The 27,601-nt window shown below is 50.1% G+C and overlaps 1 protein-coding gene across 4 annotated transcripts in view; it reads left to right on the top strand.

Annotated features, from left to right (window-relative positions):
• The window catches only part of aqr (aquarius intron-binding spliceosomal factor), a 53,132-nt gene that overhangs the window by 6,391 nt on the left and 19,140 nt on the right, over window positions 1-27,601 (top strand). For all 4 annotated transcript variants that reach the window (XM_064321565.1, XM_064321583.1, XM_064321574.1 and 1 more), the window contains exons 13-29: window positions 557-670; window positions 1,364-1,467; window positions 3,606-3,708; window positions 5,750-5,870; window positions 6,192-6,333; window positions 6,807-6,985; window positions 8,464-8,631; window positions 11,339-11,508; window positions 13,432-13,673; window positions 14,658-14,813; window positions 15,729-15,798; window positions 17,299-17,409; window positions 19,227-19,336; window positions 22,032-22,167; window positions 23,357-23,566; window positions 25,881-26,018; window positions 26,571-26,642. In XM_064321565.1, the coding sequence (XP_064177635.1) occupies window positions 557-670; window positions 1,364-1,467; window positions 3,606-3,708; window positions 5,750-5,870; window positions 6,192-6,333; window positions 6,807-6,985; window positions 8,464-8,631; window positions 11,339-11,508; window positions 13,432-13,673; window positions 14,658-14,813; window positions 15,729-15,798; window positions 17,299-17,409; window positions 19,227-19,336; window positions 22,032-22,167; window positions 23,357-23,566; window positions 25,881-26,018; window positions 26,571-26,642 (2,346 nt within the window). The remainder of the gene's footprint in view (window positions 1-556; window positions 671-1,363; window positions 1,468-3,605; window positions 3,709-5,749; window positions 5,871-6,191; window positions 6,334-6,806; window positions 6,986-8,463; window positions 8,632-11,338; window positions 11,509-13,431; window positions 13,674-14,657; window positions 14,814-15,728; window positions 15,799-17,298; window positions 17,410-19,226; window positions 19,337-22,031; window positions 22,168-23,356; window positions 23,567-25,880; window positions 26,019-26,570; window positions 26,643-27,601) is intronic.

Below are 27,601 nucleotides of genomic sequence, written 5' to 3'. Positions count from 1 at the left end.
TTAATCTTTACTGTCAGATCTTAACAGGTTGCAAGTAATTGAGAAATATCTAGTCGTCTTACGGTCTTTATGAAGGAAGTGCTGTACGCAGTACATTCTGTGATGCATCTCTTAGTCATCTGCTTTAAGAATTGATGTAAGTAATACAGTTACCGTAAAAGGCAACACTGAAAAGCCTGCATTGCAGCACCCTCTTGCATCTCAGAACTAAGATCACTGCAGAGATCTAACTTGTTGCATGAGTATGTTGTTTTAACCCTTGGAAGAGTAGTTTTTTGGAATGTTTTTTTCCCCCTCAGAATTCTAAGTCAGTGTTCTAGAACTTTATTACTTTCATTTACCAGTATTGATCGTGACATCAGCATTAGAACGTTTAGTTAAGAGCATTCTATTCACATATTTGTGATCTTATACCTTAATGGGTTAAATGTATACATGGATGGCTCCATAGATATGGGGCTCAGGACTCCTTCTGGAATAGACACCGGCTTTGTCCATTCACACAGCTTATGTTCATGCTAATGATGCGCTAATGCTACGTGTCATGTACCTGCAGCTGCTGGACATGCTGAAGTTCTACACGGGCTTCGAGATCAACGACCAGACCGGCATCGCCCTCACGGAGAACGAGATGACCACGCTGCACTACGAGCAAATCACCTCCCTCCAGGTAAACAGGCCCCGCCCCCTGGCACAGGCTAGGCATCGGCGGCTCCGCCCCAGAGCGGTCGAAGCGTCCCGCGTGTTTACGCTGAGCTCCAGTGCGCCGAGGCTTTGGGGACCGCGGGCGGCGGCGGCGGCGGCTGCGTTCGTACCGTAATCGCTCAATTTGGCCCTGCGTCCCCGGCTTTCTCTAATCACATCCGCGGAGAGCCCCCGGTCTGATTAAAACCCGCTCCCCGTGGAAGAGTGGCTGCGCGGGCAGATGTTGGATTAATAAATTCAATTAGGGAAATGGAAAAGGTTGCTCGCATCGCGGTGACGGTCGTCGAGCGAAACGCCGCACCTGCCTCCGCTGAGTCTGAGCCCAGTTTAAATGCAGATCAGCTGAAGGTAATGGAGGAAGCTAATGAATCAGGGGCACTCCCCCTCATCCAGTTGTGTGTGTGTGTATGTGTGAGTGCTTGTCTGTGTGTGTGCGTGTGTGTGCGCGTGTGTGCGCGTGTGCGCGCGTGTGTGCGCGCGAGTGCGTGAGAGTGTGTGTGTGCGTGTGTGTGCGTGTGAGAGTGTGAGTGTGTGTGTGTGAGAGAGAGAGAGAGTGTGTGAGAGTGTGTGAGAGTGTGTGAGAGTGCGTGAGAGTGTGTGAGTGATTTATCTGAACGAGGAGGGCGCTGATGTGTTCATATCTCTTCCCCCGGCCCAGAGGGCGGCTTTTGCCCACTTCCCCGAGCTGCAGGACTTCGCCCTGTCCAACGTGGCAGCCGTGGACACACGGGACTCCCTCACCAAGCTGTTCGGCCAGCTCAGGTATGCACCCGTCTATACCCCTTTATACACATACACCACAGGTATGTACCCGTCTATACCCATTTATACACATACACCACAGGTATGTACCTGTCTATACCCATTTATACACATACACCACAGGTATGTACCTGCCTATACCCATTTATACACATACACCACAGGTATGCACCCGTCTATACCCATTTATACACATACACCACAGGTATGTACCCATATACACATACACCACAGGTATGTACCTGTCTATACCCATTTATACACATACACCACAGGTATGCACCCGTCTATACCCATTTATACACATACACCACAGGTATGTACCTGTCTATACCCATTTATACACATACACCACAGGTATGTACCTGTCACTATCACACAGTATACCGTCTATACACATACACCACAGGTATGCACCCGTCTATACCATTTATACACATACACCACAGGTATGTACCTGTCTATACCATTATACACTACACCACAGGTATGTCCACTATACATACACTCCAGGTATGTACCATCCTATACACATAACCACAGGTATGTGCCAGTCTCATATAATTACACTCCTCAGGTATGTACCCATCTCGTATACACATCACCTCAGGTATGTCAGCACGCACCTTCACAATTCAAGGTGTTTCCACATCTCATGTACATGTGCTGCTCAGCCGTGTCCATATGTCATATACCTTCACAACTTGAGTGTGTCGATATCTCATGTACAGTTTGTACATGTCTCACGTGCACATCTCACATGTGCTCGTAACTCAAGGAGGAGCCTGTGTGTGTGTGTGCGCGATGCCCTTCATGTGTGTCCAGCCTCTCCACTGTGTCGTCAGAATGAACTGTAGCGCCACTGACCCGTTCTACCCTCCTGCTGCTGAACCTTCACATCTCTTCTTACGGTGTTGAGCAGATGCTTCCCTCCCTGTGTTTATCTGCGTTTCATAGGGAGCGCTGGGCAGAATGAGAAACTAGCTCTAGGCTTGCGTAAAGCCCAAAGGCTGCGCTGCATTGTTGGGTCCAGACAGAAGCATGCAGCGTGTGTTCAGTGGATTTACAGGGGCTTCCAGAGCGAGCTGTTTGATCAGCTGTGTTTGGTCGGGTCACGTCAGTGGCTTGCCTCTCTCTGTCTTTCCTCCTCTCCATCTCTCACTCTCCCCACTCTCCCCCTTTCCCCCTTTCTCATTCTCCCCCTCTCTCCCTTCTTCCATCTCTCATTCTCCCCCTCTCTTCCTTCTTCCTCTGTCTCTCTCTCTCTCTCTGGTGTTCCCACGTTCTGTCATACTGCCTCACACTCCCACCTGACCTGTGACCTTTGACCCAGTATATCAGCCCTGCTGTGTTCTGTTGTATTTCAGGTCCCCCAGTTAAGTGCACAGCACACTGTCACATGGCTGGGAGTTTTAAATAGTGCTTGGGTCGGGGCTCTCTGGGGTTGACGGAAAGCCGTGGCATCCGAGCTGACATTCGGCTTTGCGTAGGGTGAGCGGCTCTGCTGAGGTAAGGGTCATTAGCTGACCTCAGATCAGGAGACACGCGGATGCTGTCCTTTAATTTATTTGGCACTGAGGGCTGGTTTCCTGCCCCGTGGCACGTCTAGGGGCTGATCTGAGGACAGCCACTCGCCCTAACTGGACGTGAGCGTTTTCGGGGCGGGGCGGGGGTGGGGTGAGCCCGGCCCTCGGACGCTCGCGCGTCCCGTTTGTGCAACACCGACGCAAGCATCAGTCACGCAGGAGGCTCCGCATCACAACACCTGTCATGGGGAGGGGGGGGGGGGGGGGGCCTGCGTCAGAGGCACAAAGCGCTTGTGTCATCACAAGCGGGTCTGATTACCCTGTGCCTGTGCGCAGCGCGCTCCGCCCAGCGCGGAGAGATGCAAATTGGGTTTGATTTCATAATCCTGCTGCGCCGCGCCTCTGCGGCCCCTGCTGACGCCGCACGGCCGCTGCGTCAGAGCGGCGCGAGGATTAACGAGCGTCCGGGGACGAGCAACCGAGAGACGGCTCGCGTTTCGCAGGCGCTAACGTCGGCCTTTCCCCGGCTGTCGCAGCCATTCGGACGCTGCGACGTCCCACAGAGGTTTGCCGAGGTTTCTGAAATCCCGCTGTTCTCTCTCGTTCCCGCAGTCCCAACACTCTCCACCAGGTGGCATCGTACCTCTGTCTCTTGCCCGAGCTGCCCGACGGACAGGACACGACCTATGAGAACGAGGTCCTCCTTGAACTACTGGTAGGTGATGGATAAAAGACCCTCTGATCGAGCAAAGCTGTTTGTTGCTCACAGGATGGCCAAATAATGTGTAGAACCAATGATTAAATAGATTGTTTGCCCACAAAACAAATACAGCGTATTAGGATTAGCATGTCTTATTAGCAATCTGTTGTTTGTGAATTTGACCTTGAAATGCATCTACTGTTGTTCTGGTTTGTCAGTGAGTGGACAGCAGTATTAAAGGGACACAAGCACAGCTCCCGGCTTAAATGTCGTCTGCAAGTCCGCTTAACCCCCCCCCCCCCCCCACTGTCTGCCGAACCCTTCCGGAAACCCCTGCCCTAATTCAGAGGCCCTCCCCGCATTGTCATCAGGAGTTAAAAGCCTGACCTCTTTTAGGTTAATGATGTACTTGGGCCCTTTTAAAAAAGGCGGAGGAGGAGAGCACAATAATTATCTCAAGGTATTATTTCATATTGTTTCAGCCAATGACAGAGCACTGATTTGCGTGACCTGGGTTGCCCTTGGCAGCTGAAATTTCAAAGACTGTGCTCTCGTGTCTGTGGCCAAGGCAAATATGACAGCAAAGCAGGTTGCAAACAAGAATCTGAAAATGTTCTTTGGCAGGTGCAGTGTATTTTTGGTATAGTGTAAGATTTTTACAGTCATTTTACAGGTTATGGGTATGCTACTACAAAGTTAAATGGAAATATATGGGGATTTTTTTGTTGCTTGCTGAGTAGATGCACTTTTCCAGGGCAACTGTTCTAGAGTACTTTGCATATCATCTATTTATACGGCTGGATATGTACTGCAGTTGAGGTCACGTACCTTGCTGAATAATACAGTGCTGGTGTCCTACCTGTGAATTGCGAGCCCAGGCTACTGGTGCTTTTTCACGGCCCTTAAAAAGTATTTGTTGATGATTTTTGTACTCGTTGCTGCCGGGCAATGCAGGGGCCTGAGGCAGATAATCAGAGACCTGCCTTATACCCGCCCGGGATCTGAAACTGACCCTGCGGTCACGAGCCTCCTGTCCTGAGCTCAGCTGAATTCAGCTGTGTCAGAGGTCTGCCCGGGAGGTGTGAATGTGTGCGCTCTCGCTCGCTCACTCTCTCTCTCTCTATCGCTATCTCTCTGTGCCTCTTTCTCTTTCTCTCTGTCCCTCTCTCTGTGCTCTCTGCCTCTCTCTCTCCCCCGCTCTCGTTGCTTCTCGCTTGCTCCCTGCCTCTCTGTCTCTCTCTCTATTTCGGTTTCTCTCTCTGCCTCTCTATCGCTGCCCCTCTCTCTCTCTCTCTCTCTCTCTGTGAGAGGGATGATGGACTTGGGGAGGGGATGGGGGCCCAGAACTCATTTGCGTAATTATGTAAATCTAAATGAAAATCGCTGTAAATGAAATATCTTTAATCTGTGCCTTTGGTTGAGAAATTCCAATTACAGTAATGGATCAGAGCAGGAGCTTTAGTGCGGCTACCTGAATCCCCTCCACAGCCATGTGCTCGGACAATCTTGCACTTAAAATTATCTTTAACTTGCTCTCCTCCTGTCTAGCTGACCATATTTTCATGAGAGTACAAATCTGTTGTTAATTTTTTTTTTTTCCCATTTGACTGTAAGTGGATTGGCATGAGCATCTGCGTTTCCGCTGAGCTTAATTTTGTGCTGTTCCCTTGCCTCTGTCCCGGCGGGGAACAGGGAACAGTGTTCTCCAGGCATTGTGCTTTGTTTTTTATGGCCTGCTGTTTAAACTGGCCCCTGCACTGTCCCGAGAGACCTCCACTGACTGTCCTGACCTGCAGTACAGTGCCCAGCAGCAGGGCTGTTAGCTAAGGGCTTGTGACCAGGGGGTTCTGAATTTGGATATGGGTTGGGTGGGGTTGGGGGATGAGTGGGGTGATTTGGGGTTGGGGGATGAGTGGGGTGGGCTGGGGTTGGGGGTTGAGTGGGTTGGGGCGCACTGCACGAAGTGGTGTTTTACTGTGTGCCCCCATTCATTTCCTGTTCCTGTACAGGGGAGGTCACAGTGGGTTCTGACGCGGGACCCTAACGTTTGTTTCAGGTGTCGCGCCACGAGAGACGAACCTCCCAGATCGAGCAGCTAAACCAGATGCCCCTGTACCCCACGGAGAAGATTATCTGGGATGAGAACATCGTGCCTACCGAGTACTATTCGGGAGAAGGTAGGGGTTCCTGCCTGAGAGGGTCTCCCGTGATCCTTTCCTGAGCTCCTTAAGAAGCGTTTTAAAGTCTCTGTTTATCTTAGCCCTGCGAATCTTGCCTCAGGACCACTTAGTTATGCTGAGATGGATTCTCCCAGAGCACTTAAGGCAGCACTTGTTGCGGTCCCAGAGTGAAACCTAATGAGGGGTGCTGGAGAGACTCGCAGCGGTGCGAGTGGTAGCGCCGTGCTCTGTAAATATTACTCAGTGAGACGTTATGGCGGCTCGGCGAATACTGAGCGTGTGCGCTCTGACTCTCCCAATCGACTGTGGGATCCGCAGGTTGCCTGGCTCTGCCCAAACTGAACCTGCAGTTCCTCACTCTGCACGACTACCTCCTGAGGAACTTCAACCTCTTCCGCCTGGAGTCCACCTACGAGATCAGGCAGGACATCGAGGACGTGGTCTCGCGCATGAAGCCATGGTGAGCAGTGCAGAGATTGTTGGCAGCTGTGGGGGGGATTTTTGGGGATTGTAAACTGAAGTATTGGGGGGAGCTCTGGACCCCAGGCGCTAACGGTTTAAAGGAATTCTGGGAATTTCGTTGCTTTGCTGTACCATGAGCCAGTGCAACACCAGGCTGACCTCAACAGTGCAACTGTGAGGAACCAAGAACCCTTCAGTCTTTTGTGCTTCATTAACCATTTAAGGTGAAAGATCACAAATATGTCATTAGCATGTTCTTAACTGAACATTCTAATGCTGATGTAACAACTGCTACTGGTAATTCAAAGCAATGGAGTTCTATAACACTGACTTAGAATTTTGAAAAAAACATTCCAAAAAACCTGCTCTTCAAAGGGTTAAACACTAGTGATGCACACGTACCCACAGTTAGCAGGCGCAAGGGGGAGTGGCAGCCCTCATTCTGAGTGCGTATTGGTGCGCGTCTTGCAGGCAGTCGGAGTACGGGGGCGTGGTTTTCGGAGGCTGGGCGCGAATGGCGCAGACCATCCTCTCCTTCTCCATCGTGGAAGTGGCCAAGCCCAACATCGGCGAGAACTGGCCCGCCAGAGTCCGAGCTGACATCACCATCAACCTCAACGTGCGGGACCAGATCAAGAGGGAGTGGGAAGGTCGGTGATCCGTCTCCGCTGTAAAAGGCCTTCCAGGAAGCCCATAAAAATCTGACGCTCCGCAGTAAAACTGTAATCCAGGCCTCTTCTTCCTTGACCTGTCCTTTGCCAGCTTTATGTGCTCTTCCTCTGGGAATGAGCCGCAGCAGGTCTGAGTGCATGTTGTCACTATTTAAACATGAGTTTTTATAAACATAGAAATAATAATCATGTTGGCTGTTAACTGTTGTTCGTTTAAGGTTCATGACCTGCTCAGATGACTCTTAGCCTGCACTCAAAGGTTGCATAAGCGCAGTGGTCTTGCAGGTCATTTGCCATTGTCAACACATTTTAACATTTGTCTACCCTTACAGATGAGTGCCTTGATTTTAGATATAGTTAAATTAAATGGCCGTGTTGCATACAGTGCCAAGGCTGTTGAGACTGTCTAAATTTCACATTTTTCATTGTAAGTCTTGTTGGCATCAATAACAGCTGGGCTTGAAGACCGCTACATGGCAGACTTGATTAGTACAATATATGAATTGCTGCTTAACGGACGACTAAATAAGATAATGGATTTTAAATATACCATGGTCATTTGCATAGCTAGAGTGTGAGGGATATTAACTGTTTAGGCGTTTCCTGACAAACTTTCATAAAGTTGATGTGTACACTTTTCATAATGCTAGTTCCCCAGAGAATTTCCATGAGGGATGCAGTTCTGTTTATTCAAATGAGCTGCTTAGCTTCTCTACCTCTTAGCTTAAGTTAAATTTCTCTCACAAACAGCTCTGCTGGCAGTGAATTTAAGGTGCTTAGCTCTAGCTCTTATTACGCAGTCAGTTTAAAATATACTAATGAAAAGCCTTCTTAATTCAGAAAGTAAGACGACTTTGCATTCTAATCTGTGCAAATGTTTCTGTTTTGAAAAACTACGCTAAGCAGAAATCTGGCTTGATTAGAAATAAATGTAATAAAATAGATAAATAAACGTTTAGGTTGTGTCTTACCGGTTGAAATGTAAAACAAAAAAAAAAAATGTGATGCATTTATTCAAGCTTCAGGAAAGCATACTATAAGATGGGTTTAATTTTTTTTTTAAAAGGTAAAATAAGCACTGTGAATGATGAACAGATCTGTTCTGTACTGAAGGACACTTTCGAAACTGAAACCGCCATTTTTCAGCATTTATTAAAGTCGCTGTGCCCTGTGCAACAGTGGTAGTGGTGCTGCTGTGCAGTAACTCCTCTGTGTCCCAGGTGGTTGCAGTGGAGAATCACTCGTTCTCTCTGCATAATCAGACCCCCCCCATCCACCCCATCCCCTCCTTTTACGCCTCTGTGTTCTCGTTCTCCTCTTTGTCTTTGAGTCCTGGAGGGGAGTGTAATTCTCTCCGCCCCCCCGCCCCCGCCCCCTCCCTGCGTAATCACAGCTTCATGTTTTAAAGATCAGCGGGTGCTGACGGGGCACGCCCGTAACTCCTCCCCTCTGCGCAGGGCTGCGGAAGCACGACGTCTGCTTTCTGGTCACGGTGCGGCCCAACCTGCCCTACGGCACGCGGCTGGACCGCCGCCAGCCCTTCGTGGAGCAGACGGGCCTGGTGTACGTGCGCGGCTGCGAGGTGCAGGGCATGCTGGACGAGAAGGGCCGCGTCATCGAGGAAGGTAGGCCACGCCCACCACCCCTCCCCCCTGAAGCTCGAACGTGACTCACCACAGTTAGGATGGGGTTATCGGAATTAGGGGTGGGCCAGTTTACTGGAGTAAATGAGTACTCGGCAACAGATTCTTACACATTTCAGGGAAAAAAACCTAATTGGAAAATCAAAAAAATGTTTTATTTTCCTTTGAAAAATAATTGCCATAGTAACGGGTCAAAGGATGTATGGCCTTCGCCTACCGCTCTCCAGTCTGCAGGCGCCCATAGTAACGGTTCAAAAGAAGCTTTTATCTAATCAAAGACCGTTGCTGTGCGAGCTTCCCTTCACCAGAGAGAATGCTCTGCGACACCTTTAATCGGGTCTGCTGCGGTAAAGTGTGCTTTAAATGTGAACAATACAGTACTTGAGCAAATGAAAAGGCATATCCGCTTGCAATCATTTCGAGACGATCGGAAAATGTCCCATCCCTAATCTGAATATCCTAATCTCTTCCACTTGGGGTCTTGTACATACACATGCAATAATCCCATTGATTATTCAATTGGGATTTTGACAGGTTGTGAATCTTAACAAAATGAAGATACATTGGCTTTTTTACACCAGATATGTTTTTGACAGCTTACAGTAGCTTTTTCAGCTGTACATGCATTGAAGTGTGCTCACAGCGCTCATGTGTAAGAGCATTGAGCCATTAAGAGGCTCGCTGCAGTCCTGCAGTGCGTTTCAGATCCCCTAACTGGGCCCGTCCTGTCCCAGTATTGGCCTGTCAGCACATGAGGGGCTCGCGGTGTTGGTGACGAGCGTGTTGAGTTGACGGGGGCAAGCAGCCTGGCTGAGTGGCTGTGAGTGAGAGGACTGACGGTGCTCAGCAGGAATCAGGCACAGGTGTCACACAGCAGGCCTCTCAGTCAGTGTTCTAGAACTTCACCGCTTTCAGTCACCAGGAGTGATTGTGACATCAGCATTGGAATGTTCAGTTTAGAACATTCTAATCATGTATTTGTGACCTCACACCTTAATGGGTTAAAAAGCCACCAGAGAGCTCGTTGTTTTTATCATCAGCACAGAATGTATAGCGCTGCTGATTGGCTACGGTCTCTTTCTTCCCCACCCCCCCTTCATTGATCACCCACGTCATCGTGTTGAGCTCTCAGTCGTCCTGATAAAAGTAGAATAAAGTTAAAAAACCGCCATAATGTTGTGTCCTTGGCCGACCGGCCGGCCTGGTGGGACGGGGCCTGGGGTCAGTCTCAGTGCAGTTCCCAGCAGTTTCAGGGCACGATGAGTCAGAGTCACCCCCCAGCCCATGCTTATCCCTCCTTATGCAGCCACGCAAAGACCTCTTCTGTCTCCTCTGATCTCACGCCATCAAAACTGCTCGCTGTTGGTCCTGATCCAGCTGAACACAGGCTTTCTGCAATGCTCAGTATCGAAGGCCCTGTGCGAATAAACTTTTTCAAACTCGTGGTGGTGCAGGTTACTAGGCCAGAGCACTTGGGCAGTACTGAACTGGTACAGTCAGTATAAAAACTCTGTTGTGCACCTCAGGTGCGTGGTTTCTGATTGGACGATGGGTCAGATTTGAACTCATCTCGGTGTTGGTCGAACTGGCTTACGGTAACCCCAGTGTTACCGTAAATCACTCTGGCAGTTTAAGGGTGCTCCTGGAGGCGACCCAACCAAAAAGAACCTGGCGAGCTACGTGGACCCTGTGCCTGCTCTCCGGCCCGACCTTGTCCCTACGCTCAACCCCGGCACTGCGCAGTCGTTTGGGGAGATGGGGTTTCAGCGAGGTCACAGGGGGGCGTTCTCCCGTTTCACCACAAGACATTCCAGCGAGGCTGTGCCGCGCGGTGGCGGGGGGGGGGGGGGTCTGCCCTTAAATACTCGCCGACAGGCCGCTGAGTGGCACCGCTGCCCGTGGCCTTCGCCGTGCGCCTGAGCGGTATTAATAGACGGTAATGTGCGCTGAGGTGGGTGTCGTGCTCCCTGGGCCTGGAGAAGAGCGCTGAACATTTCAGGGGGAGGGGGGAGGACACTCTGCAGATTATATTGTCTTCCAAAGTTGTCTGAGTACCTGGCATCACTGAGTACGTCTCCGATGTCAAGCCAGTTCCCTATTACTGTGTCGCAAGCACTGATGCACAGCCGATATCTGAATGTTCCAGTTCTGGTACAGCACTGATGCACAGCCGATATCTGAATGTTCCAGTTCTGGTACAGCACTGATGCACAGCCGATATCTGACTGTGCCTGTTGTTCTACAAACACCGGCTGGGCATTGGCTCCAGTCGGTCCTATTGCAACCCCATGTGTTTCTAAATGTTTTCATTATGTGTGTGTGTCTCCAGTTTGAACCATTTAGTCCAGTTATCTGGAGCAGACCTGTTTGTACTATGCAGGTATCTGAGAAGGTTGCTCAGGGTTACTAAGGCACCCAATCAGCACAAGCACATATCTTGATTCCAGGTCTCTCATCAATGATTTCGACCACATCATGTTCTCATTATATGCTGTGTTAATAGCCCGTTCACACTGAAATGTTGAATAATTATTGTCTGTCAAATACTTAAGCTAGCAAAAGTTTTTTCCAGAAAATGGATGCCTCTGACAATGCTATGTACAAGTGCTTAAAATTTTTGTTTTAAACTTTCACAGCTTCAATGGTAGTAATATGTTTATGACCGAATGGTCTTCTTTTCCCCATCGAGGTCCCGACCCCAAACCCAAACTGAAGGGCGACGCCAGAACCTTCCGTGTGTGGCTGGACCCCAACCAGTACCAGCAGGACATGACCAACAGCATCCAGCACGGGGCCGAGGACCCCTACGAATCCTTCAACATCATCATGAGGAGGAAGCCCAAGGAGAACAACTTCAAGGTCGGTGTGAAAGCCTCCCTTAATCCGCTCCTCCAGGCGGGGGGGGGGGGGGGGCCTTGAGCCGTTCTCCCCGAGCCCCGGTGATCAATCTCCCCCCTGACAGAGGCCTGGTGCCCGGAGCCAGGCCGGGAGTCACGCAAGCTCCCACCCGTCCCCCCCCCCCCCCCCCCCAAAACGCCACGACTGTGACCTTGTCCCATTCCAAGCATCCGAAGGCCTGCGCGTCTGACCAGATCAGGTTACGCTCTGAGCGCAGTCTCTGGCTTTGGCGGCCTCCTGAAAGTGTCGCGTCTTCCCTTCAAAGGGCCCTCCAGAAGCCATCCAATCAGATCTCAAACCAGATCTCCAGGGAAACAAAGTTTGTTTGGGACAGCAGGGCCAGTTTCTCACACAGCAATGACAGATCCGTACCAATTGATTCATTTAGGCTGCTAAATTGGTTCGAGTCGATCTAAATGTTTCAGCAGGCATTTAAAGTATCCCCCCCAAACTCCAGATTAATCTAAATTGAGAACTTAACCAAGTGGAAGGAATGCTGGATTGTGTACAGATTGAGTTTTCTGAATCGACTTGAATCGTGCTGTCTCCAGGTAAAGGGAGGGTGTATTTTCTCTGCAGAGGTTGTGCAGGGCCTCTGCGCTTCAGACTGTTTTAGTTTGAGCCGGAAGGCTGGGGGGGCGGGCATCAGGCATGGGGCATGGGGCATGGAGGGGGGGGGGGGCAGGTCATTGCGTGCGCTCGTTTCCACGGCGCTGCTGGCCAGACCTGAGCCTCCCACTCCGCACCGCGGGGGGAAACCGTCACCGCGGCGATAGGAGACAGCGGCCAGGTCCCCTGCATGGACTGCGCCTGGCCTAAATATAAACCGGGTAAAAAAAAATCAGCATTGATCCTCATCCAATCAGACAGGCAGTCCTCTGACCGGCCATCTCTCTCCGTTTCTCCCCAGCACCCAGGCTGTGTTTGGTGCTCCTCCTCTCGCCCCTCCCCGCCTTCTCCTTGCTGTTTAGGAGACCTCCCTGTGCTCCTTTATTTCCTCCAGGGCTCATCTATATGAGCAAATTCAAGATTTAACTGTTGTTTGGTTTCGCTTTTTTGTTTTTCTGCACAGTCATATTCCTAATGATTGGTGACTCAAGGTTCCATTGCTGAAGCATGTAGGCTGGATTTTGTTTGTATTTGTTTCCCTGTTAATGAGATTTAAATGTTAATCAGTGGGCATGTTTGATCAGAAGAAAATGTGCGATTAGGTTTCGCCGGCAGGCAGTACAATGTCAAATGGAGCACAAATCATCCCAGACCAGTCCCGGATAGTCAGCATAGCCTTGCGCTGTCTGAAGCTGTGAATCTTTGGAGCACGCTGTGCATTTTAAAATCAAGACTGGTTTAATGAGATTGGCTTAAAGGCTTCAAAATAATGTATAGAACCCTAGCCTTATGAATGCATAAAGCCTTAGTTTCAGTCTGAAGTGGGAACAAAGTAATGAATAAAATAAGACCCTCTGAAGTAATTGCTTACCGGAGGGAAAACGAGTCACAATATTGTTGTTGATTTTCACACCAACCGTGCTGCCCCTGACGGTCTAGTAAATGGTAGGGCTGGATGTTGGCAGGAATCTGGTTGCGCTCTACACACGCGTTGGCGAGTGGGTATGGTGTAACAAGGCTTCATTGCGTTCACCATAATTATGTCAAAAGCCCTCGTTCTCCTCAACGCAATACAAACATGAATGTTTTTCAAATAAATAGGACTTGGGTTGAGGTGCACCAGGAAGTAGAAGCTAGCAAATGGCTCAAAGGTCAACGTGTCTGCTTAAATGAGTCATTAAAAGTGGGTTCAGCGGGGGCATAGCGCTCCACTGGATCACAGCGAAACATCGCAGCGCGTTTGAGTGGTTAATGCCGCCACTCCTCCCTCTGCAGGCGGTCCTGGAGACCATCAGGAACCTGATGAACACGGAGTGCGTGGTCCCGGACTGGCTGCACGACATCATCCTGGGCTACGGCAACCCGGGCAGCGCCCACTACTCCAAGATGCCCAACCAGATCGGCACGCTGGACTTCAACGACACCTTCCTGTCCATCGACCACCTGAAGGCCTGTTTCCCCGGCTACGATGTGAAGGTGACGGAGGAGAGCCCCGCCCTGCAGGTCCCCCCCTTCAGGTGAGGGTCGGCGGCGGTGTGTGAGTGCGGGGCGGAGCCTCCCGTGGATGTGTGCCATCGTAATTAAGCGACCGGGCTCCTGTTCAGGCATTGGCAGGTTTAATTCCCTGGTTGGGAGCCTTGCTTAGACTGCTTCAATAAGTGTCCAGCCACGTAAATGACTAATAGATGGATGGAAGGTTTTCGTTCTTGGATGATGGTGGGGGGAAAAGAGTGCATCATAAAAGTCCTGTTTCAACTATCACTGACAGATTAGTAATAAAAATTGCATAGTTATTTCATTATATTTAATCCATAAAGAAATTGTAATCTTTTAGAATGCGTAGTATTTATTTTAACCAGCTGGGGTTCTACAAAACAAAGTTAATGCAGTAATTTGTGTTTTTTAATGTCTGAATGCGAATCGGTATGTATACACAAAAAAATCTGATAGTATAATGTTAACAACAGCTCGGTTTACTTATGGATCTGAATATCTTGCGATAACTACTGGAAGATTACCCCTATTATTCCATTAAAAATAACAACATTTTTGATGAATTTATCCAGCCTTATTTTCCAGTGCAAATTACTTCTTAAACCCTTTTACGAAGGAACTGATGATCTATACACATTTATTCATAAAGGTTTATACAAAAACTTAGCGAACGTGTTTGCTGGTATCCTCTGGTCACATGCTGCAAAGGAAGATGGGACATTGAGAGGTGCATTTACCATATTCTGCCAAGCAATGCCATTTTTAATGTGCAATGAACCCTGCATTTCTTAATTGCAGTCTATATTGTTTTAATGAGTCATTTATATGCAAATGGTCATAGTTGTTTACAATTCCATGCAATCCCGTGAATGACAGGCAGGGGCACATTGTGAGGTAAAGCTTCACTGCTTGGCAAATCAGCCCCGTTCACAGTACGTAATAAGACTGCATTTGTATGTTTTTGCACAGAACTTAGGCTGAATGCGTCTCCTTCACTTTTCCTGCAGGATCAAATTTCCGGAGAGAAGCGTGAAGGGGAAGAAGCGCAAGGCGGACGAGGCCGAGGAAGGCGAGGCGATGGAGGAGGAGGACGACCGCACGCTGGTGGTGGAGCCGCACGTGATCCCCAACAGGGGCCCGTACCCCTACAACCAGCCCAAGCGGTGAGCAGGCAGAGGTCAATGGGCGGAGTCAGGAGGCCCCGCGGCGTCTGTGACTCGCTGAGGCGGAACGGAGCCCCTCCCACCCCACACCCCACCCCACCCCACCCCACCCCCACGCTCGCAGCTGCGGTCGGGCTTTGCCCTCGTTCCAACCAGTCAGGTCTCATATCCCTCCACCATGTCCACGGGCCCATGATGAGCCACCTGCCTGTGGTGAAGCAGAAACTGCCCCCGTTCGGCCCTCAAAGCCCCCAGCACACGCGTGAGATTCCACCTGGGAGGCCGTCTTAGCAAGCCCCCTTGCAGCAGCATGTGCACTTAGCGGGGCACCCTGCTCGACTTACTTACACGACGTCCGCAGTGGCAGAACTTGTGCGCCCTTTGGAAGTTCTGTTGCCCTTCTGCTGCTGCGATTTGTCAGTTTTCCCCTCGTCCCAACAAAATGCCTGTTTATTTTTAAATCTGTTTTCGGGTTACTTTTCTTTATGTTTACAGAATTAGCTTAGTTAGCGATGTGGCCCTTTGTGACTGTCCTTATCGGCATTACTGCACATAGGCAGGTAAAGTAGGGCACGTAGAACTGTCACATTTAGACGTTCACTGTTATTTCATTATTTTGCTGCTTGTGTGAGAGAATGTATTTTGAAGTGGTCTTTTGTCATCGTAAATGTGTTAAACGGATGTTAATTCACACTTTCTTAAGTCTGCTTCTCTTTGATATTGAAATTAAGCTGGAACAGCAGTCTCATTGGTACCAGTGGGTGGAATTTTCTTCACTGAATGTTTGAAAAGTAAATGTCGACTGAACTGTATTGCAAATTGTCTATTTTTGCTAAGACAAGTGTTTTTTTTGTGTGTGTTAACAAAAATGTTTTGATCAGTCACTTAATGTTCATTAACATTTTATCTCAACAGCAATACTATCCAGTTCACGCCGACGCAGATTGAAGCTATCCGGGCAGGGATGCAGCCAGGACTTACAATGGTATGGATGACCTCTTCCTAAGGTCGTCGCTCGTTGTTGTTTAAGCCAACGCAGACCAAACGTTATGACTACGCAGTATTGCCTGACATCAGTTGAAGTCATGTGATCGAAAAATATGCAACAGCACGGCTTTAGAGCAGGTCTTATTAGCGACGACTAATATGCAGTGCTGGGCTGGCATTATCTGTAAAACTGCTTAGTTCACCACCATTGTTCATTTCTGAGGTCTCACAAGTTCAGTTGGCTTTTCTCGTTCTTTCCCCTTTCAGAAGAAAGGAGTTATTTGTTGTAAAATTTATACATAAAGGGAAAAAAATTGTCCCTGTTTTTGAATGCCTAAAATACCGTCCTATATATACTCCTGTCAATGTGCTGTTGACTTGCATGATGAATGTATCGGCTCAGGACTGCTTTGACCTTGCGCGTGCAACAGGAGTGAGTGAAGTGGGATAAAACAGGGACCAGCTGCAGCAGTAAACCAGAGCACGCGGCTATCCAGGACACCGTTACCGGGAGGGAGAGGACCGTCACTGCAGTGGGCACCTCTGTCGCTGGCAGAGATTTCGGATGGAAACACGTTTATCGGGGATTGGTGTCTGGCAACAGGCTCAGAGCGCTATTAAGTAGCCGCCTCAGAGTAAATATGGCGGGCCGGCTATCAGCAGAGCCGTAAAGCACGCTGACGGACGGCGAAGCGGCGCGCGCTGGGATCATTAGCGGGCGAGGGAGGATTCCTGGATTCCGCACCACCCCCCCCCCCGGGTCTGTGCCCACTGTAATTAAAGGTGGGGGGGGGGGGTGAGGTTTGGGCTGTGCGCGGTAGTGTGATTCATGGAATAGGCTCCCCCCTCCAGTGCTGTTTAAATGAGAAAAAGAGCGTGCGGGGCGCCGTTCATCCTCCACACGTCCTGCCCTGCTGCGGCCCCCACACAAAGGCTCCGCCGCCCCTGGGATTTAGTGCTCCTGTAGGGAACGGCCGGCTGCCAGAGCTTCACCTGAAACACACCGGCCCTGCAGCGCCAGCCGCTCGCTCTTATTTCACTTTTATTATCTACCAGCCGTCCCATAAATACAGCTCTGCTGCTGCTGCTAGATCACCGTCTGGATGAAAGCTCCAGAAAAGAAACTTATTTCTTATTTTTCTTTTCTTTTTTTTTCAGCACTCGGAGTGCTTTTTTGTTTAGTAAAACAAGCAGCTAGTTCCAAATAAGGAGCAGAAAGTTGTCTCACTGGCCCGTTTGGTCCCCCTGAGTTGTTATCCAACACCCTCTGCTCGTGTTCATTATGGCTGGACGTCCTCACAGCTCGAATTCAGCTCTGGAAAAGCGCTCCTCTCTGATGTATCGGGTAGAAGAACGCACGACTGAATGAACGCACGTTTGCAGATGCGGGAGCAGTTCTGAGTCTGTCAGGCTTAGGGCGGTGTTGTCAGAACAGTATGTTCTACAGCGTGGTGTTTCTGTTACCTGACCCCACGCTCTTCCTCCTCCTCTTTTTAAGGTTGTGGGACCTCCAGGTACGGGGAAAACTGACGTGGCTGTGCAGATCATCTCCAATCTCTATCACAACTTCCCAGAGCAGAGGACGCTCATAGTGACGCATTCCAATCAGGTACGCTGTTCGTCCAATCAGGAGCGCTGTCTGACCTCTGTTTGAGGCCAGCTGGTTACTGCTTTCTCAGTGACATTTCAAACTTGTCCGTGGCTTGCTTCGTAATGAAGTTTTTTCGTTTGCGTTTTCGAAGGCACTTCATTAGAACAGGCTGAAACATTGGTCCATTCATTGTTAGTCGCAAATCGAAAACAGAAAATCCAGCTAGTAATGAGAGTTGTCGGATTGATTTAAATTAAATGTACAAGTCGGGCTTAGAATGGATGAGTACAGACAAACAAGCTTGCTTGCTTCATAGTTTCAGTGTGGTCCACGACAACACCTTTTAACCAGCCTCATCTTTAGGCAATTATCACTGCTTGACGATGATTGTGTTAGAAATGTTTCTGTATACTAAACTTTCCCATCTTTCAGGGCGTGTTTGTGCTTAATGTTACATGTAGGATAGCTTAATAATTAAGACTGAACTCCCTGGTAAATCAGGTTGTTTGCCCTTCTCTTTCTCACGGTTTCCACCTCTTTTGCCCCAGATTGAGCACCTACACATCTCCACCATTTTGATTTACTTTTCCGATGAAGTCCCTGACTTAAAGCTTAGGTCACACATCAGCCATTGAAGGCGAACCATGTGAGAACTGACAAATATGTAATAATAAACTATAAGATCTCGGTAATTAAATTTACCGCTGAGCAGTTCATAAAAAAGTAATATCCCAAAATTAATGTTTGCATGCAAATGAGATTTCTGCAGTGAAAGTTTTGTACACGCAAACGTAAAACACAGTTTGAATTCCAAAGGCATGATGAGCATGGATTTTCAATAAAATAACACCTCCAAATAAATTGGCTGCAATTCAGCTTGCCGTATTAACAAAAGCTAGTCTTAGTTAAATTAGTCGTGTCGTTGGCTGAATGTACCAATGCAAAATATAAACCACACGAACGGTGTAATTACCCGAGAGTACTGTGTATGCCTTTAAGTAACCTTGTTGACAAACTGGGCTGTGTTGGAGGCCATTATTGTTTTTTTTCCTGCCGTTTCATTGCACCTCCCCCTCCCGTTCATTAATTATTCAGGAGGAAGTTTTTAGCAGAGGGAAGGGGTATGCTGTCAGCCAGCACTGCTTTATTTGTTCATTTCAATCGGCAGAAACCTCCATTTTGAAAAGCCTCCTCTGTGTACGGTATGTTCTGTGAAGCAATGTTCCCTCCCATGAAGGACAGCTCAAAATCTATGTCCCTCCACCCCCTCTTCGCCCCCCAAGGACAGGCAAGGGATGATAAATATGCTCAGAGACTTTGTGTACAGAAACGGCTTGCCTTCTCTTACTGTTTTTAAGGGAAAAAATAAACAGTGTAAATTGTGAGATACAGTTAATTTAGTTGGATAGCACTTTGTTTCATGTAAAACTTTTTTTGGCTGTAAAACTGAACTTGCATTCACGTAAACAGCAATAAAATATGTCTGTCTTTGAAATGAAAGGACACTTCTGGAGTATTGGGAGAGGCTTTGTATATTCGGTGCACCTTTGCCATAAAAGCTCTTAGGTGTGAGGGACTTATTTCAAGCACAGTTGAGTAAGTGCGTGCGATCGCTCCCTCTCTGGCGCCTTTTTAATGGAAATCCTCTGCTGGCCTAATTTGGGAAAGGCCTTGGGCAGCACTGGCCGGGCTGGACCCCTCCTCCTTGTAAATCCATCCTGGGTTGTGTGGAAGGGGTTTGTGTGGAGTAGCAGCGGGGCTTCTGTGAACCATACCCCCCCTCTCTCCCCCCCCCGCCACCCCCCCTTTCCTTTGTCCCTGTCACTCTCCCGCAGGCCCTCAACCAGCTGTTTGAGAAGATCATGGCGCTGGACATCGACGAGCGCCACCTCCTGCGTCTGGGCCACGGAGAGGAGGCGCTCGAAACCGAGAAGGACTTCAGCAGGTGAGAGGGACAGGTGTTCCCCAAAAACTCAGAGAGAGAGACAGACCCCGACACACACGCACACCCACACACACGCACGCCCAGCCAGCTGGACGTATAATTAGTCAAAGCAAACACTGTGACAGGGCCACTCGATACCCCCGTTTGGGCCTGCACCCTGGATGTGTTTATCTTCATTAAAGCCTGCACTCTCCAGACCTCCTGTCTCAGCAGCCAGCCCTCCTCCTCCTCCCTCCCCTCCGGCCATTTGAGCCCAGCTGGCCTGGGGGTGTGCGTTAGCCCAAATGGGGTGCTGGAATTAAGCGCATATTAGGAGCTCTATCCGCACGGACACATTGGGACGGGGAATGGCCTTCGTTTGAAAAGCTGGGGGTTCAAAAGCCATGCGGTTCGTCACGTCTCCTCAAGACGTTTTATCTGGTTTCTCGGTGCTGCGCGTGGGAATTTCCTGGTGCTCTGAAGGAAAATGCTCGTTAAGCATACTGTATAGCGGCCTGCATACTATTTAATCCAACCACTTCCAAAAAATGAAATTAAACCCTCCCTGCCAGGATTTAAAAAATAATGAAAATACTTCATATTTTATGTGTCGATGTACAAGTGAGTAAACTCATTTCATTGTAGTGATTTACCTATAAAGTGTGCTGTTTTGGTTGTATCACTGATTTTGTCTTCTGCAAAATTCTGAAATTCTTCAAAGTTCTCCAAGTCGATTTTAAACCATGCAAGTAAGTTGAAACTCCCCATCACTCATTCCAACATTAGCTGTTCAGCTGTCGCCAGGCTTATTTATTCATATTGGAGCAACATCGTTAGCAACCGGTTCAGGTGCAGAAGGTATTTCATCAGGGGTTGCAGAATCTGTTCCCCCCACTTCATTTATCCGCCGCGCGTTCCCGCCTGATGGAAAGCAGGCGTTTGAAGGGGCGAGATTAGCGCTGATGAATGGGCGTGGCTGGGACGTGCGTTTTCGGGGGGAACGTGATTGCATTATGCAGATGCTGGGAAGCTAGCGCAGCCGGGAGCCCGCGATGCTAACGATATTCAGATGCCGTCGAATTTCCAGCTCGAGTGCGGAATGGCTGCAAATTTAATTACTGCGACATAAAGTGAAAAATGAAAGCCTTCTCCAATCACCGCGAGGGGGGTTTCCCGCAGTGCGAAATTGGTGGCTTTCGCTCTGAAGCCGAACGAGATCTACTTGATGTTTCCTTAAGACAAATTATACACACGTTAAAAGAAGGAATGAACGAGAAGGCGAGGTTTGACTTGCTCTGGAGAAACTGTGCGCTCCAGGATAACGCGGGGCGTGCCGATTAGAGATGATCTTTCTTGGCCAGGGCAAGGTCAAGGCTTTTAATTTAACACGTGCTTAGTTCTGTTTATGATTCATCAACTGAGCGGCTTAGCATAATCTTTAAATAGTCCTACCTCAAGTAATTCTCCCTCCTGGCATTGTGTGGCATCTCCTGGTGACACATACTGCCACTCTTACTGACAATGTGTGCCTGTGGGCAGTCTTACTGTCAAAGGTTGCCTGCAAACTGGGCATATTTCACATATTTCTTGAACTTTGCATTAAATATGAAGCAGCCAGCGATGTGCGTCTTGGGTGTTGAGGGATCATTTTTAGAGTCTTTTTGGGCCCAGTGCAGAGAACAGACAGGTCCAGAAGGTCTGTCTCTTGCTGTGATCAGAAGCCCTTCTGACACGTAGGCCAGTGTACCCTCAGCCTAGCTGGTGCAAGGGCTATCATGGAACCACATTGATTTGTAGAAGTTCCTGATCAAGGCTGTCTGGTTCCCACTTAATCATTATTTTCTGATATGTAATGATTGTTCCAGTTTTATTCGATTTATTTGCGCTTGTGTATGTGTATTTGTCTGTGTATCTGTTTATTCTCACATACATGTGATTATGTGTACAGTACATGTTATTTTATGTATCCTGTGTGTTACTGGAAAGTTCTGATGCCCGTGTTGGTGATAATGCACTTTAAATAAATGTGACTTTGACTGACCTAGCCAGGCCCATCACCTGTGTGAGCAGATCTGTGGTCTGACCGTGGAGTCAGGGGGCCAAGACTGCAGTCTCAACGCATCTGTGCAGTCTGCTTCCAAAAGGAAACGGAGCTAATCTCCAGTCTCAGGGCCTCTTGCATGACACGTCTCTAGTCTGAGACACCTGTGACCTGAGCGCTCACACGATGGAGCATTCACAGTGTTGGTGTCTCAGCGCCTGAGCGCTCACAGGAAGGAGCTTTCACAGTGTTGGTGTCTCAGTGCCTGAGCACTCACAGGAAGGAGCATTCTCAGTGTTGGTGTCTCAGCGCCTGAGCACTCACAGGAAGGAGCATTCACAGTGTTGGTGTCTCAGCGCCTGAGCTCTCACAGGAAGGAGCATTCACAGTGTTGGTGTCTCAGTGCCTGAGCACTCACAGGAAGGAGCGTTCACAGTGTTGGTGTCTCAGCGCCTGAGCGCTCACAGGAAGGAGCATTCACAGTGTTGGTGTCTCAGCGCCTGAGAGCTCACAGAAAGGAGCGTTCACAGTGTCGGTGTCTCAGCACCTGAGCACTCAAGAAGGAGCGTTCACGGTGTTGGTGTCTCAGCGCCTGAGCGCTCACAGGAAGGAGCGTTCACGGTGTCGGTGTCTCCGCGCCGCCGCTCACTTCCTGTCCCTGCCCCCTGTGTGCAGGTACGGGAGAGTGAACTACGTGCTGGCTCGCCGACTGGAGCTCCTGCGGGAGGTGGGCCGGCTGCAGGAGAGCCTGGACGTGCCGGGAGACGTGTCCTACACCTGCGAGACCGCCGGACACTTCTACCTGTACCAGGTAAGGGCGTGGCCAAAAATCTCCACACCTTACTTTAACAAAAAAAACCTTTTTTCAACCATTTCAACCTTCCTTTGCATTGCAAAATAAGCTGCATTTGTCCACCTGCTTTCCCAGTCAGAAGTGGAGTTTCCGAAATAGTTTTTTGACAATCAAGCATTAGCCTAAGATTCCCCCGTGCGGGCGAGCGAGAGCAGACTGCTTTCTGCCTGGCATTAGAGCGAGGGATTAGAGGAGGAGAAAGAGGATTCTGAGCGGAGTGCTGGGTAGCTGTCAGCTTGCGAGCGGATAGCTTTACAGCGCCTGGGCTTCGGGGGGGGAGGGGGGTAGAAGCTGAGCTGTCAGTAAGGGAAGACGGAGAGCTGGGCCGGGAGTGTTGGCACCCCGCACACTCTGCTGGGATTCCGCACATTCTCCGTCTGACGGAGGATCTGCGTTGTTTATGGGGACCTCCTGGTGGGCCCATGCCAGCCCTTCCCTGGCCCCCCAAGTCTTGTGTGTGTGTGTGTGTGCGCGTGCATGCATGTGTGTGTGTGTTTTTAAATGAATATTTATAGCACATTCTCATTTTAATGTCTCCAGGTCCTTGTAAGGGGTTTGAAGGAACATTGTCTTAAAACTTGTACAGATCTTTATCTTATTTGTTGCTTTCTAGTCATGCTTTCGATAATTCTTTCATTTTATTTTGGTGAACAGCACTGTTGCCTTTCTGCAAGGTGGTGTCGAGTTTGAGTCCCTACTGAGGGCCTTTCTGTGTGGAGTGTGAATTTCATCGGCTGCTTCGGTTTCCCCCCCCAGTCCAAAGCCATGCGGCAGGCTAATTGGACAGTCTAAATTTCCTTTGGGTATGAGTGTGTGTGCGAGTGAACGGTGTGTGTGCCCTGTGGTGGATTGGCAACCTGTTTAAGGTGCGCCTTGCATACTGCATGCTGGGACAGGCTCCAGCACTCCCCCTCCCCCGTGACCCTGGCTGGGAATAAGGGGTTTAGAAAGTGGATGGAAGTCATTCTTCCAGGGGAAGCTGATACACTTGTGAACTTTATATCGCGCGCCTAAAAATATCGCTGGCCGCTTTGAACATGGCGGTGAGATGGCAGGAGGCCCAGCAGAAGGGCCTCCGGAAGAAACGCCGCCAGGGCTGATGATGATGATGATGATGCTGATGATGGTCACATGGTCTCCCCCCCAGGTGGTGTCCCGCTGGGAGCAGTTCACCAGCAGGGTGAAGCCCAAACCGGGCCGGCCGGTGAGCGCGGGGGACGTGGCCGACTGCTTCCCCTTCCACAAGTACTTCTCCAACGCGCCCCAGCCCGTCTTCAGGGGCCTGTCCTACGAGGAGGACATGGACATCGCCGAGGGCTGCTACCGCCACATCTGCAAGATCTTCACCCAGCTGGAGGTAAACGTGTCACAGCCGGAGCTGTGTCGCCATTGGCCGGCTGTTAGGGTGGGGGTTGGGGGGGGGCGTGTGACATTGTTTCCCTGCTGGGCATGACAGTGAATAAAGAACAGTGATAATTGAACAGGCTTTCACCCCCTCGCACCAAACGCCGCCCCCCCCATCGCGTGTGTCTGTCTCTTGTCATTGGAGACGTCACGTGTGCGTTCTCACGCTCCGGATCAGCAGTGTTCTCAGGAGCAGCCTGCCACAGAGCGGTGTGCGTTTCTACGGGATTTTCACGCAGTGTTCAGCTGTGTTTTATTGTGACATGGCCCCATTATCCAAAAACCACTCTGATGACTGCTGGCCTTTATGGTCAGAGCAGGTGCTTCTCTGCTCTCTTCTCCCTTCCATTGCTCTTTTTCTTGTTTTCCTCTGTGCTTTCTCTCCGTCCGACCTTGTTTCCCTTTTTCGGCCACATGCTCTACACCCCTTCCTGAATCTCTCTTTCCTCATTCTCACTTCTCGCTTCCCCTTTTCTGTCCGCTCTTCCTCTCTGCTTTCAACCTTCTCTTCCTCTTCTGTTCATTCGCTCTCTCCTGCTCTCTCCCTTTCTTTCTCTCTCTGTCTCAGTGCTTCTCTCCAGTTCTCCCTCCCTCTCTATCACTGCCTTTCCATCTCCCTCTCTCTCTCTCCCTTTCTCGCCCTCTCTCTCTCTCTTTCTTACTCAATCTCATGTACGCACGCACACCAGTAGCACACACAGGCACACACACACACCCTCGTCTCCAGGCGCACATGTAAGATTATAACCCTCCACACACTCAGGATTCTGTTCATTCCTGGTGTAGCCTTCACCCCTCAGCCAGCCCTGTCTTTATATAGAGATAACAATAATATTACAGATTTATGCCGTGAATCTGAAGGCCTCAGAAAGCAATAAAGAAGTTATTGCTTTGAGGTAATATCACAACACGTATGTTTGCAGTGATTTATGATTGGTCTTCCGTCCCGATATAGCAGCGTTGGAGAGAATCCCTGCGCTTCAGCGTTTCGTGTGGATGTCAATTCCGCGACGGCTGAAATCGTGTGCGTGCAGCACCTTTTGTGGACAGTGACTTGGATAAGCGTTTACTGGAATCCGTGCACATTTCCTTCGCCGCTTCCAAAGACCAGTCAGCCTGCAGTTTTTAGTTTTTTTTGTTCGGGGTGAAACGAAGCAGACGCGGTCGCCTCTTGGGTTCCTCGGAAGCGGAGCAGCCGCATATTTCTTTCAATCTGCAGCCCCCCCCCCACCCCCCCACCCCACCGCCCCCCGGGATTGGACAGGCCTGGTCTCACCCTTTAACCACCGAAGAGCCGGGGTTAAAAATAACCTCATAAAAGCTGCATGTTTTGATCGGTTAATATTAATGCTGGAATAGTAACAGATGAAATATTAATGCCCCGGCGCCCTCGAAAGCTCTCCGGGCCTGAGTGAGCGCGAGCGCGACTTCCTGAAATAGCGCCGCTGGTCAGCCGCCGTCTCCTAGCGCCATTAGCGCGTAGCGGTTTCCGTGAAAGCGGCGCCTCCTCTGACGGAGCCATGATACCCCCGCGCACCGCGGTCCTCCCGCCGCCCAGCCCTCGAACCCGCCGCGCTGGCCGGCCTGATTCAGCGGCCGAACGCGCGGGAATCCGCACACCGAGGCCGTGTTGAGCGAAAGCCAGCACTGCTGTTGCCGGGTCGTGTGGCCCCGCGAGATCCAAAGTGGGGTAGGGGGAGGGAGAGGAGTGTTATGCGTTTTTAAGATGTGGGGGTAGGCTTAATGAGCCCTCAAGCTGCTTAGCAGGAACCAAAATCTGGAATCCCTGAAGGGGGAGATTCTTTCACTGGAAGAGTTTCAGTTACTCATGTAGGTGTAGTAATTAACGCTTTTTACAAAAGGGAAAAACTCATCGTGACACAGGCTTGCTCTCTACCGTGATTATCCCATCTACACATGAACTGTGAATAAATGTGGTATGAAACATTGTTATGTTCATTATTGTTGATCAAGGAACTTCATTTTGTTAATGCGACCATAACATCAGGCTGGTTATTGTTAAACTGAAACCGAGTCTTATTTTCCTGTGTCTTTATATTTATTTTCAGTTTTTCAGTGTATTTCGTATGTGAGCTGGATTTTTACATTTTCATTTTACTCGCATATAAAAATACAAACTGGCGATCATTGGCAGAATAGTTATTTGATTTGTAAGTGACCGTGTGACCGTACATGGTGCCCTGCGGTTGTCTCCTGGTCACTGTAATGACCGGTCACGGTGTGAACCCCTGGCTCGTGTCCCGCAGGAGTTCCGGGCCTTTGAGCTGCTCCGCAGCGGGCTGGACCGCTCCAAGTACCTGCTGGTGAAGGAGGCCAAGATCATCGCCATGACGTGCACCCACGCCGCCCTCAAACGCCACGACCTGGTGGAGCTGGGCTTCAAGGTGAGGGACTCTCTCTCTCTCTCTCTCTCTGTCTCTCTCTCTATTTCTCTGTCTCTCTCTCTTTCCCTCCCACTCACTCTGTCTGTCTCTCTTTACCCTCCTCTCTCTCTCTCTCTTTAACCCCCTCTCTTTTTCTCTTTCTCTCTCTCTCTCTCTCTCTCTCTCTGTCTGTCTCTCTCTCCCGCTCTCTCTGTCTGTCTCTCTCTAACCTCCTCTCTCTCTCTCTTTACCCCCCTCTCTTTTTCTCTCTCTCTCTCAAACTCATATGCGCACACCACATGCATGCCCCACACACACCACATATGTGCACGCACATGCATATAAGCTCACACACGCACACACATAGATACACACACAAGTAAAGTCCATTTCAGGCTCAGTAACAGCTCTTGAAAAGGGCAGTAATCAGTTGAGCACCAATCCCAGGGTGAGCCTTTGATTGACGTAACCAGCGCCGCGACAGACGGTCACAACTGCCCCTTTCGCACAAATCACCACAAGTGGACACAGCTGTCCGGGCTGGTGACGTCACTGTTTCTTTTTCTGTTCCAGTACGATAACATCTTAATGGAGGAGGCCGCGCAGATCCTGGAGATCGAGACCTTCATCCCGCTCCTGCTGCAGGTAAATGAGTCCCCCAGAGACTGACAGAGACTGACAGGAGCTCACGGGCACCTGGGGGGGGGGCAGCCACAGCTGTCACAGCTTCTAGTCACGCAGGTCTGCTCGGCTTCATTATGTTCACACTTAACGGCCAGAGGTTGTTGTAGATGTCTGTGCGCCACTCCAAACATGAACCCGGCCACCGCGGCAGCCGTTTGTGTCACCGCCAGCCCCTTTGCCTGAAAGATGGCTTGGCCGATGCCAGCCGTAGCAGCGCAGAATACATTACCATTAGAGAGCACGCCCCCCTCTTTCCCTCGATCGCTCCCCCTTTGAACGGCAGGAGGTTGGTGGAGCGCGGCAGGGTTCGGACCCCAGTCGCGCCACCGCGGCCGTCCTCCGTACTTACCGAATCGGCGGGGTGAGATCGGGACGGAAGCCGCCCCGTGCTCTTGGGCGCGGCGGCGTTGGGTTAGACGGCACGGCAGGGTCACCGGGCGGTTAATGAAGGGGAAGGAGAATGTAATAACAGTGGGAAAGCAGATGGCCTGCGAGCCGCGCTGGTGGTGAGGGATGTTTGAAATGTGAGCCGGGCCTAATGTGTGTGCTGCCCGCGCGCGGGGCCCCCGGGGCTGCGGGGGGCTGGGGCGGCACGTGATCAGGGCGAGCCAGCTTCTCTCCACGCACCCCTGCCACACGAAGGAGCACCGACGAGAGAAACCGCCAACGCACACCCAAACAGTCGATACAGGAACAACGCCACACCTCTCCCACACACACACACACGCACACACACACTCACACTCACACACCCATACATAACACAGCCCCCCACACACACACACACACACACACACACACACACACCCTGCCGTCTCCTCTCAAACGCACACGGTGTGCTTCTGCTCTCTTGTGACTTTGAGAGTTCATGGACCAGCGTTTTTTTACGTGACTCTGCTGGAATGCTGTTGCTCTCCCTA

This window comes from Anguilla rostrata, chromosome 1, assembly GCF_018555375.3.
Source record: "Anguilla rostrata isolate EN2019 chromosome 1, ASM1855537v3, whole genome shotgun sequence".
NCBI lineage: Eukaryota > Metazoa > Chordata > Actinopteri > Anguilliformes > Anguillidae > Anguilla > Anguilla rostrata.
This window is presented reverse-complemented; position numbering and strand designations above follow the sequence as displayed.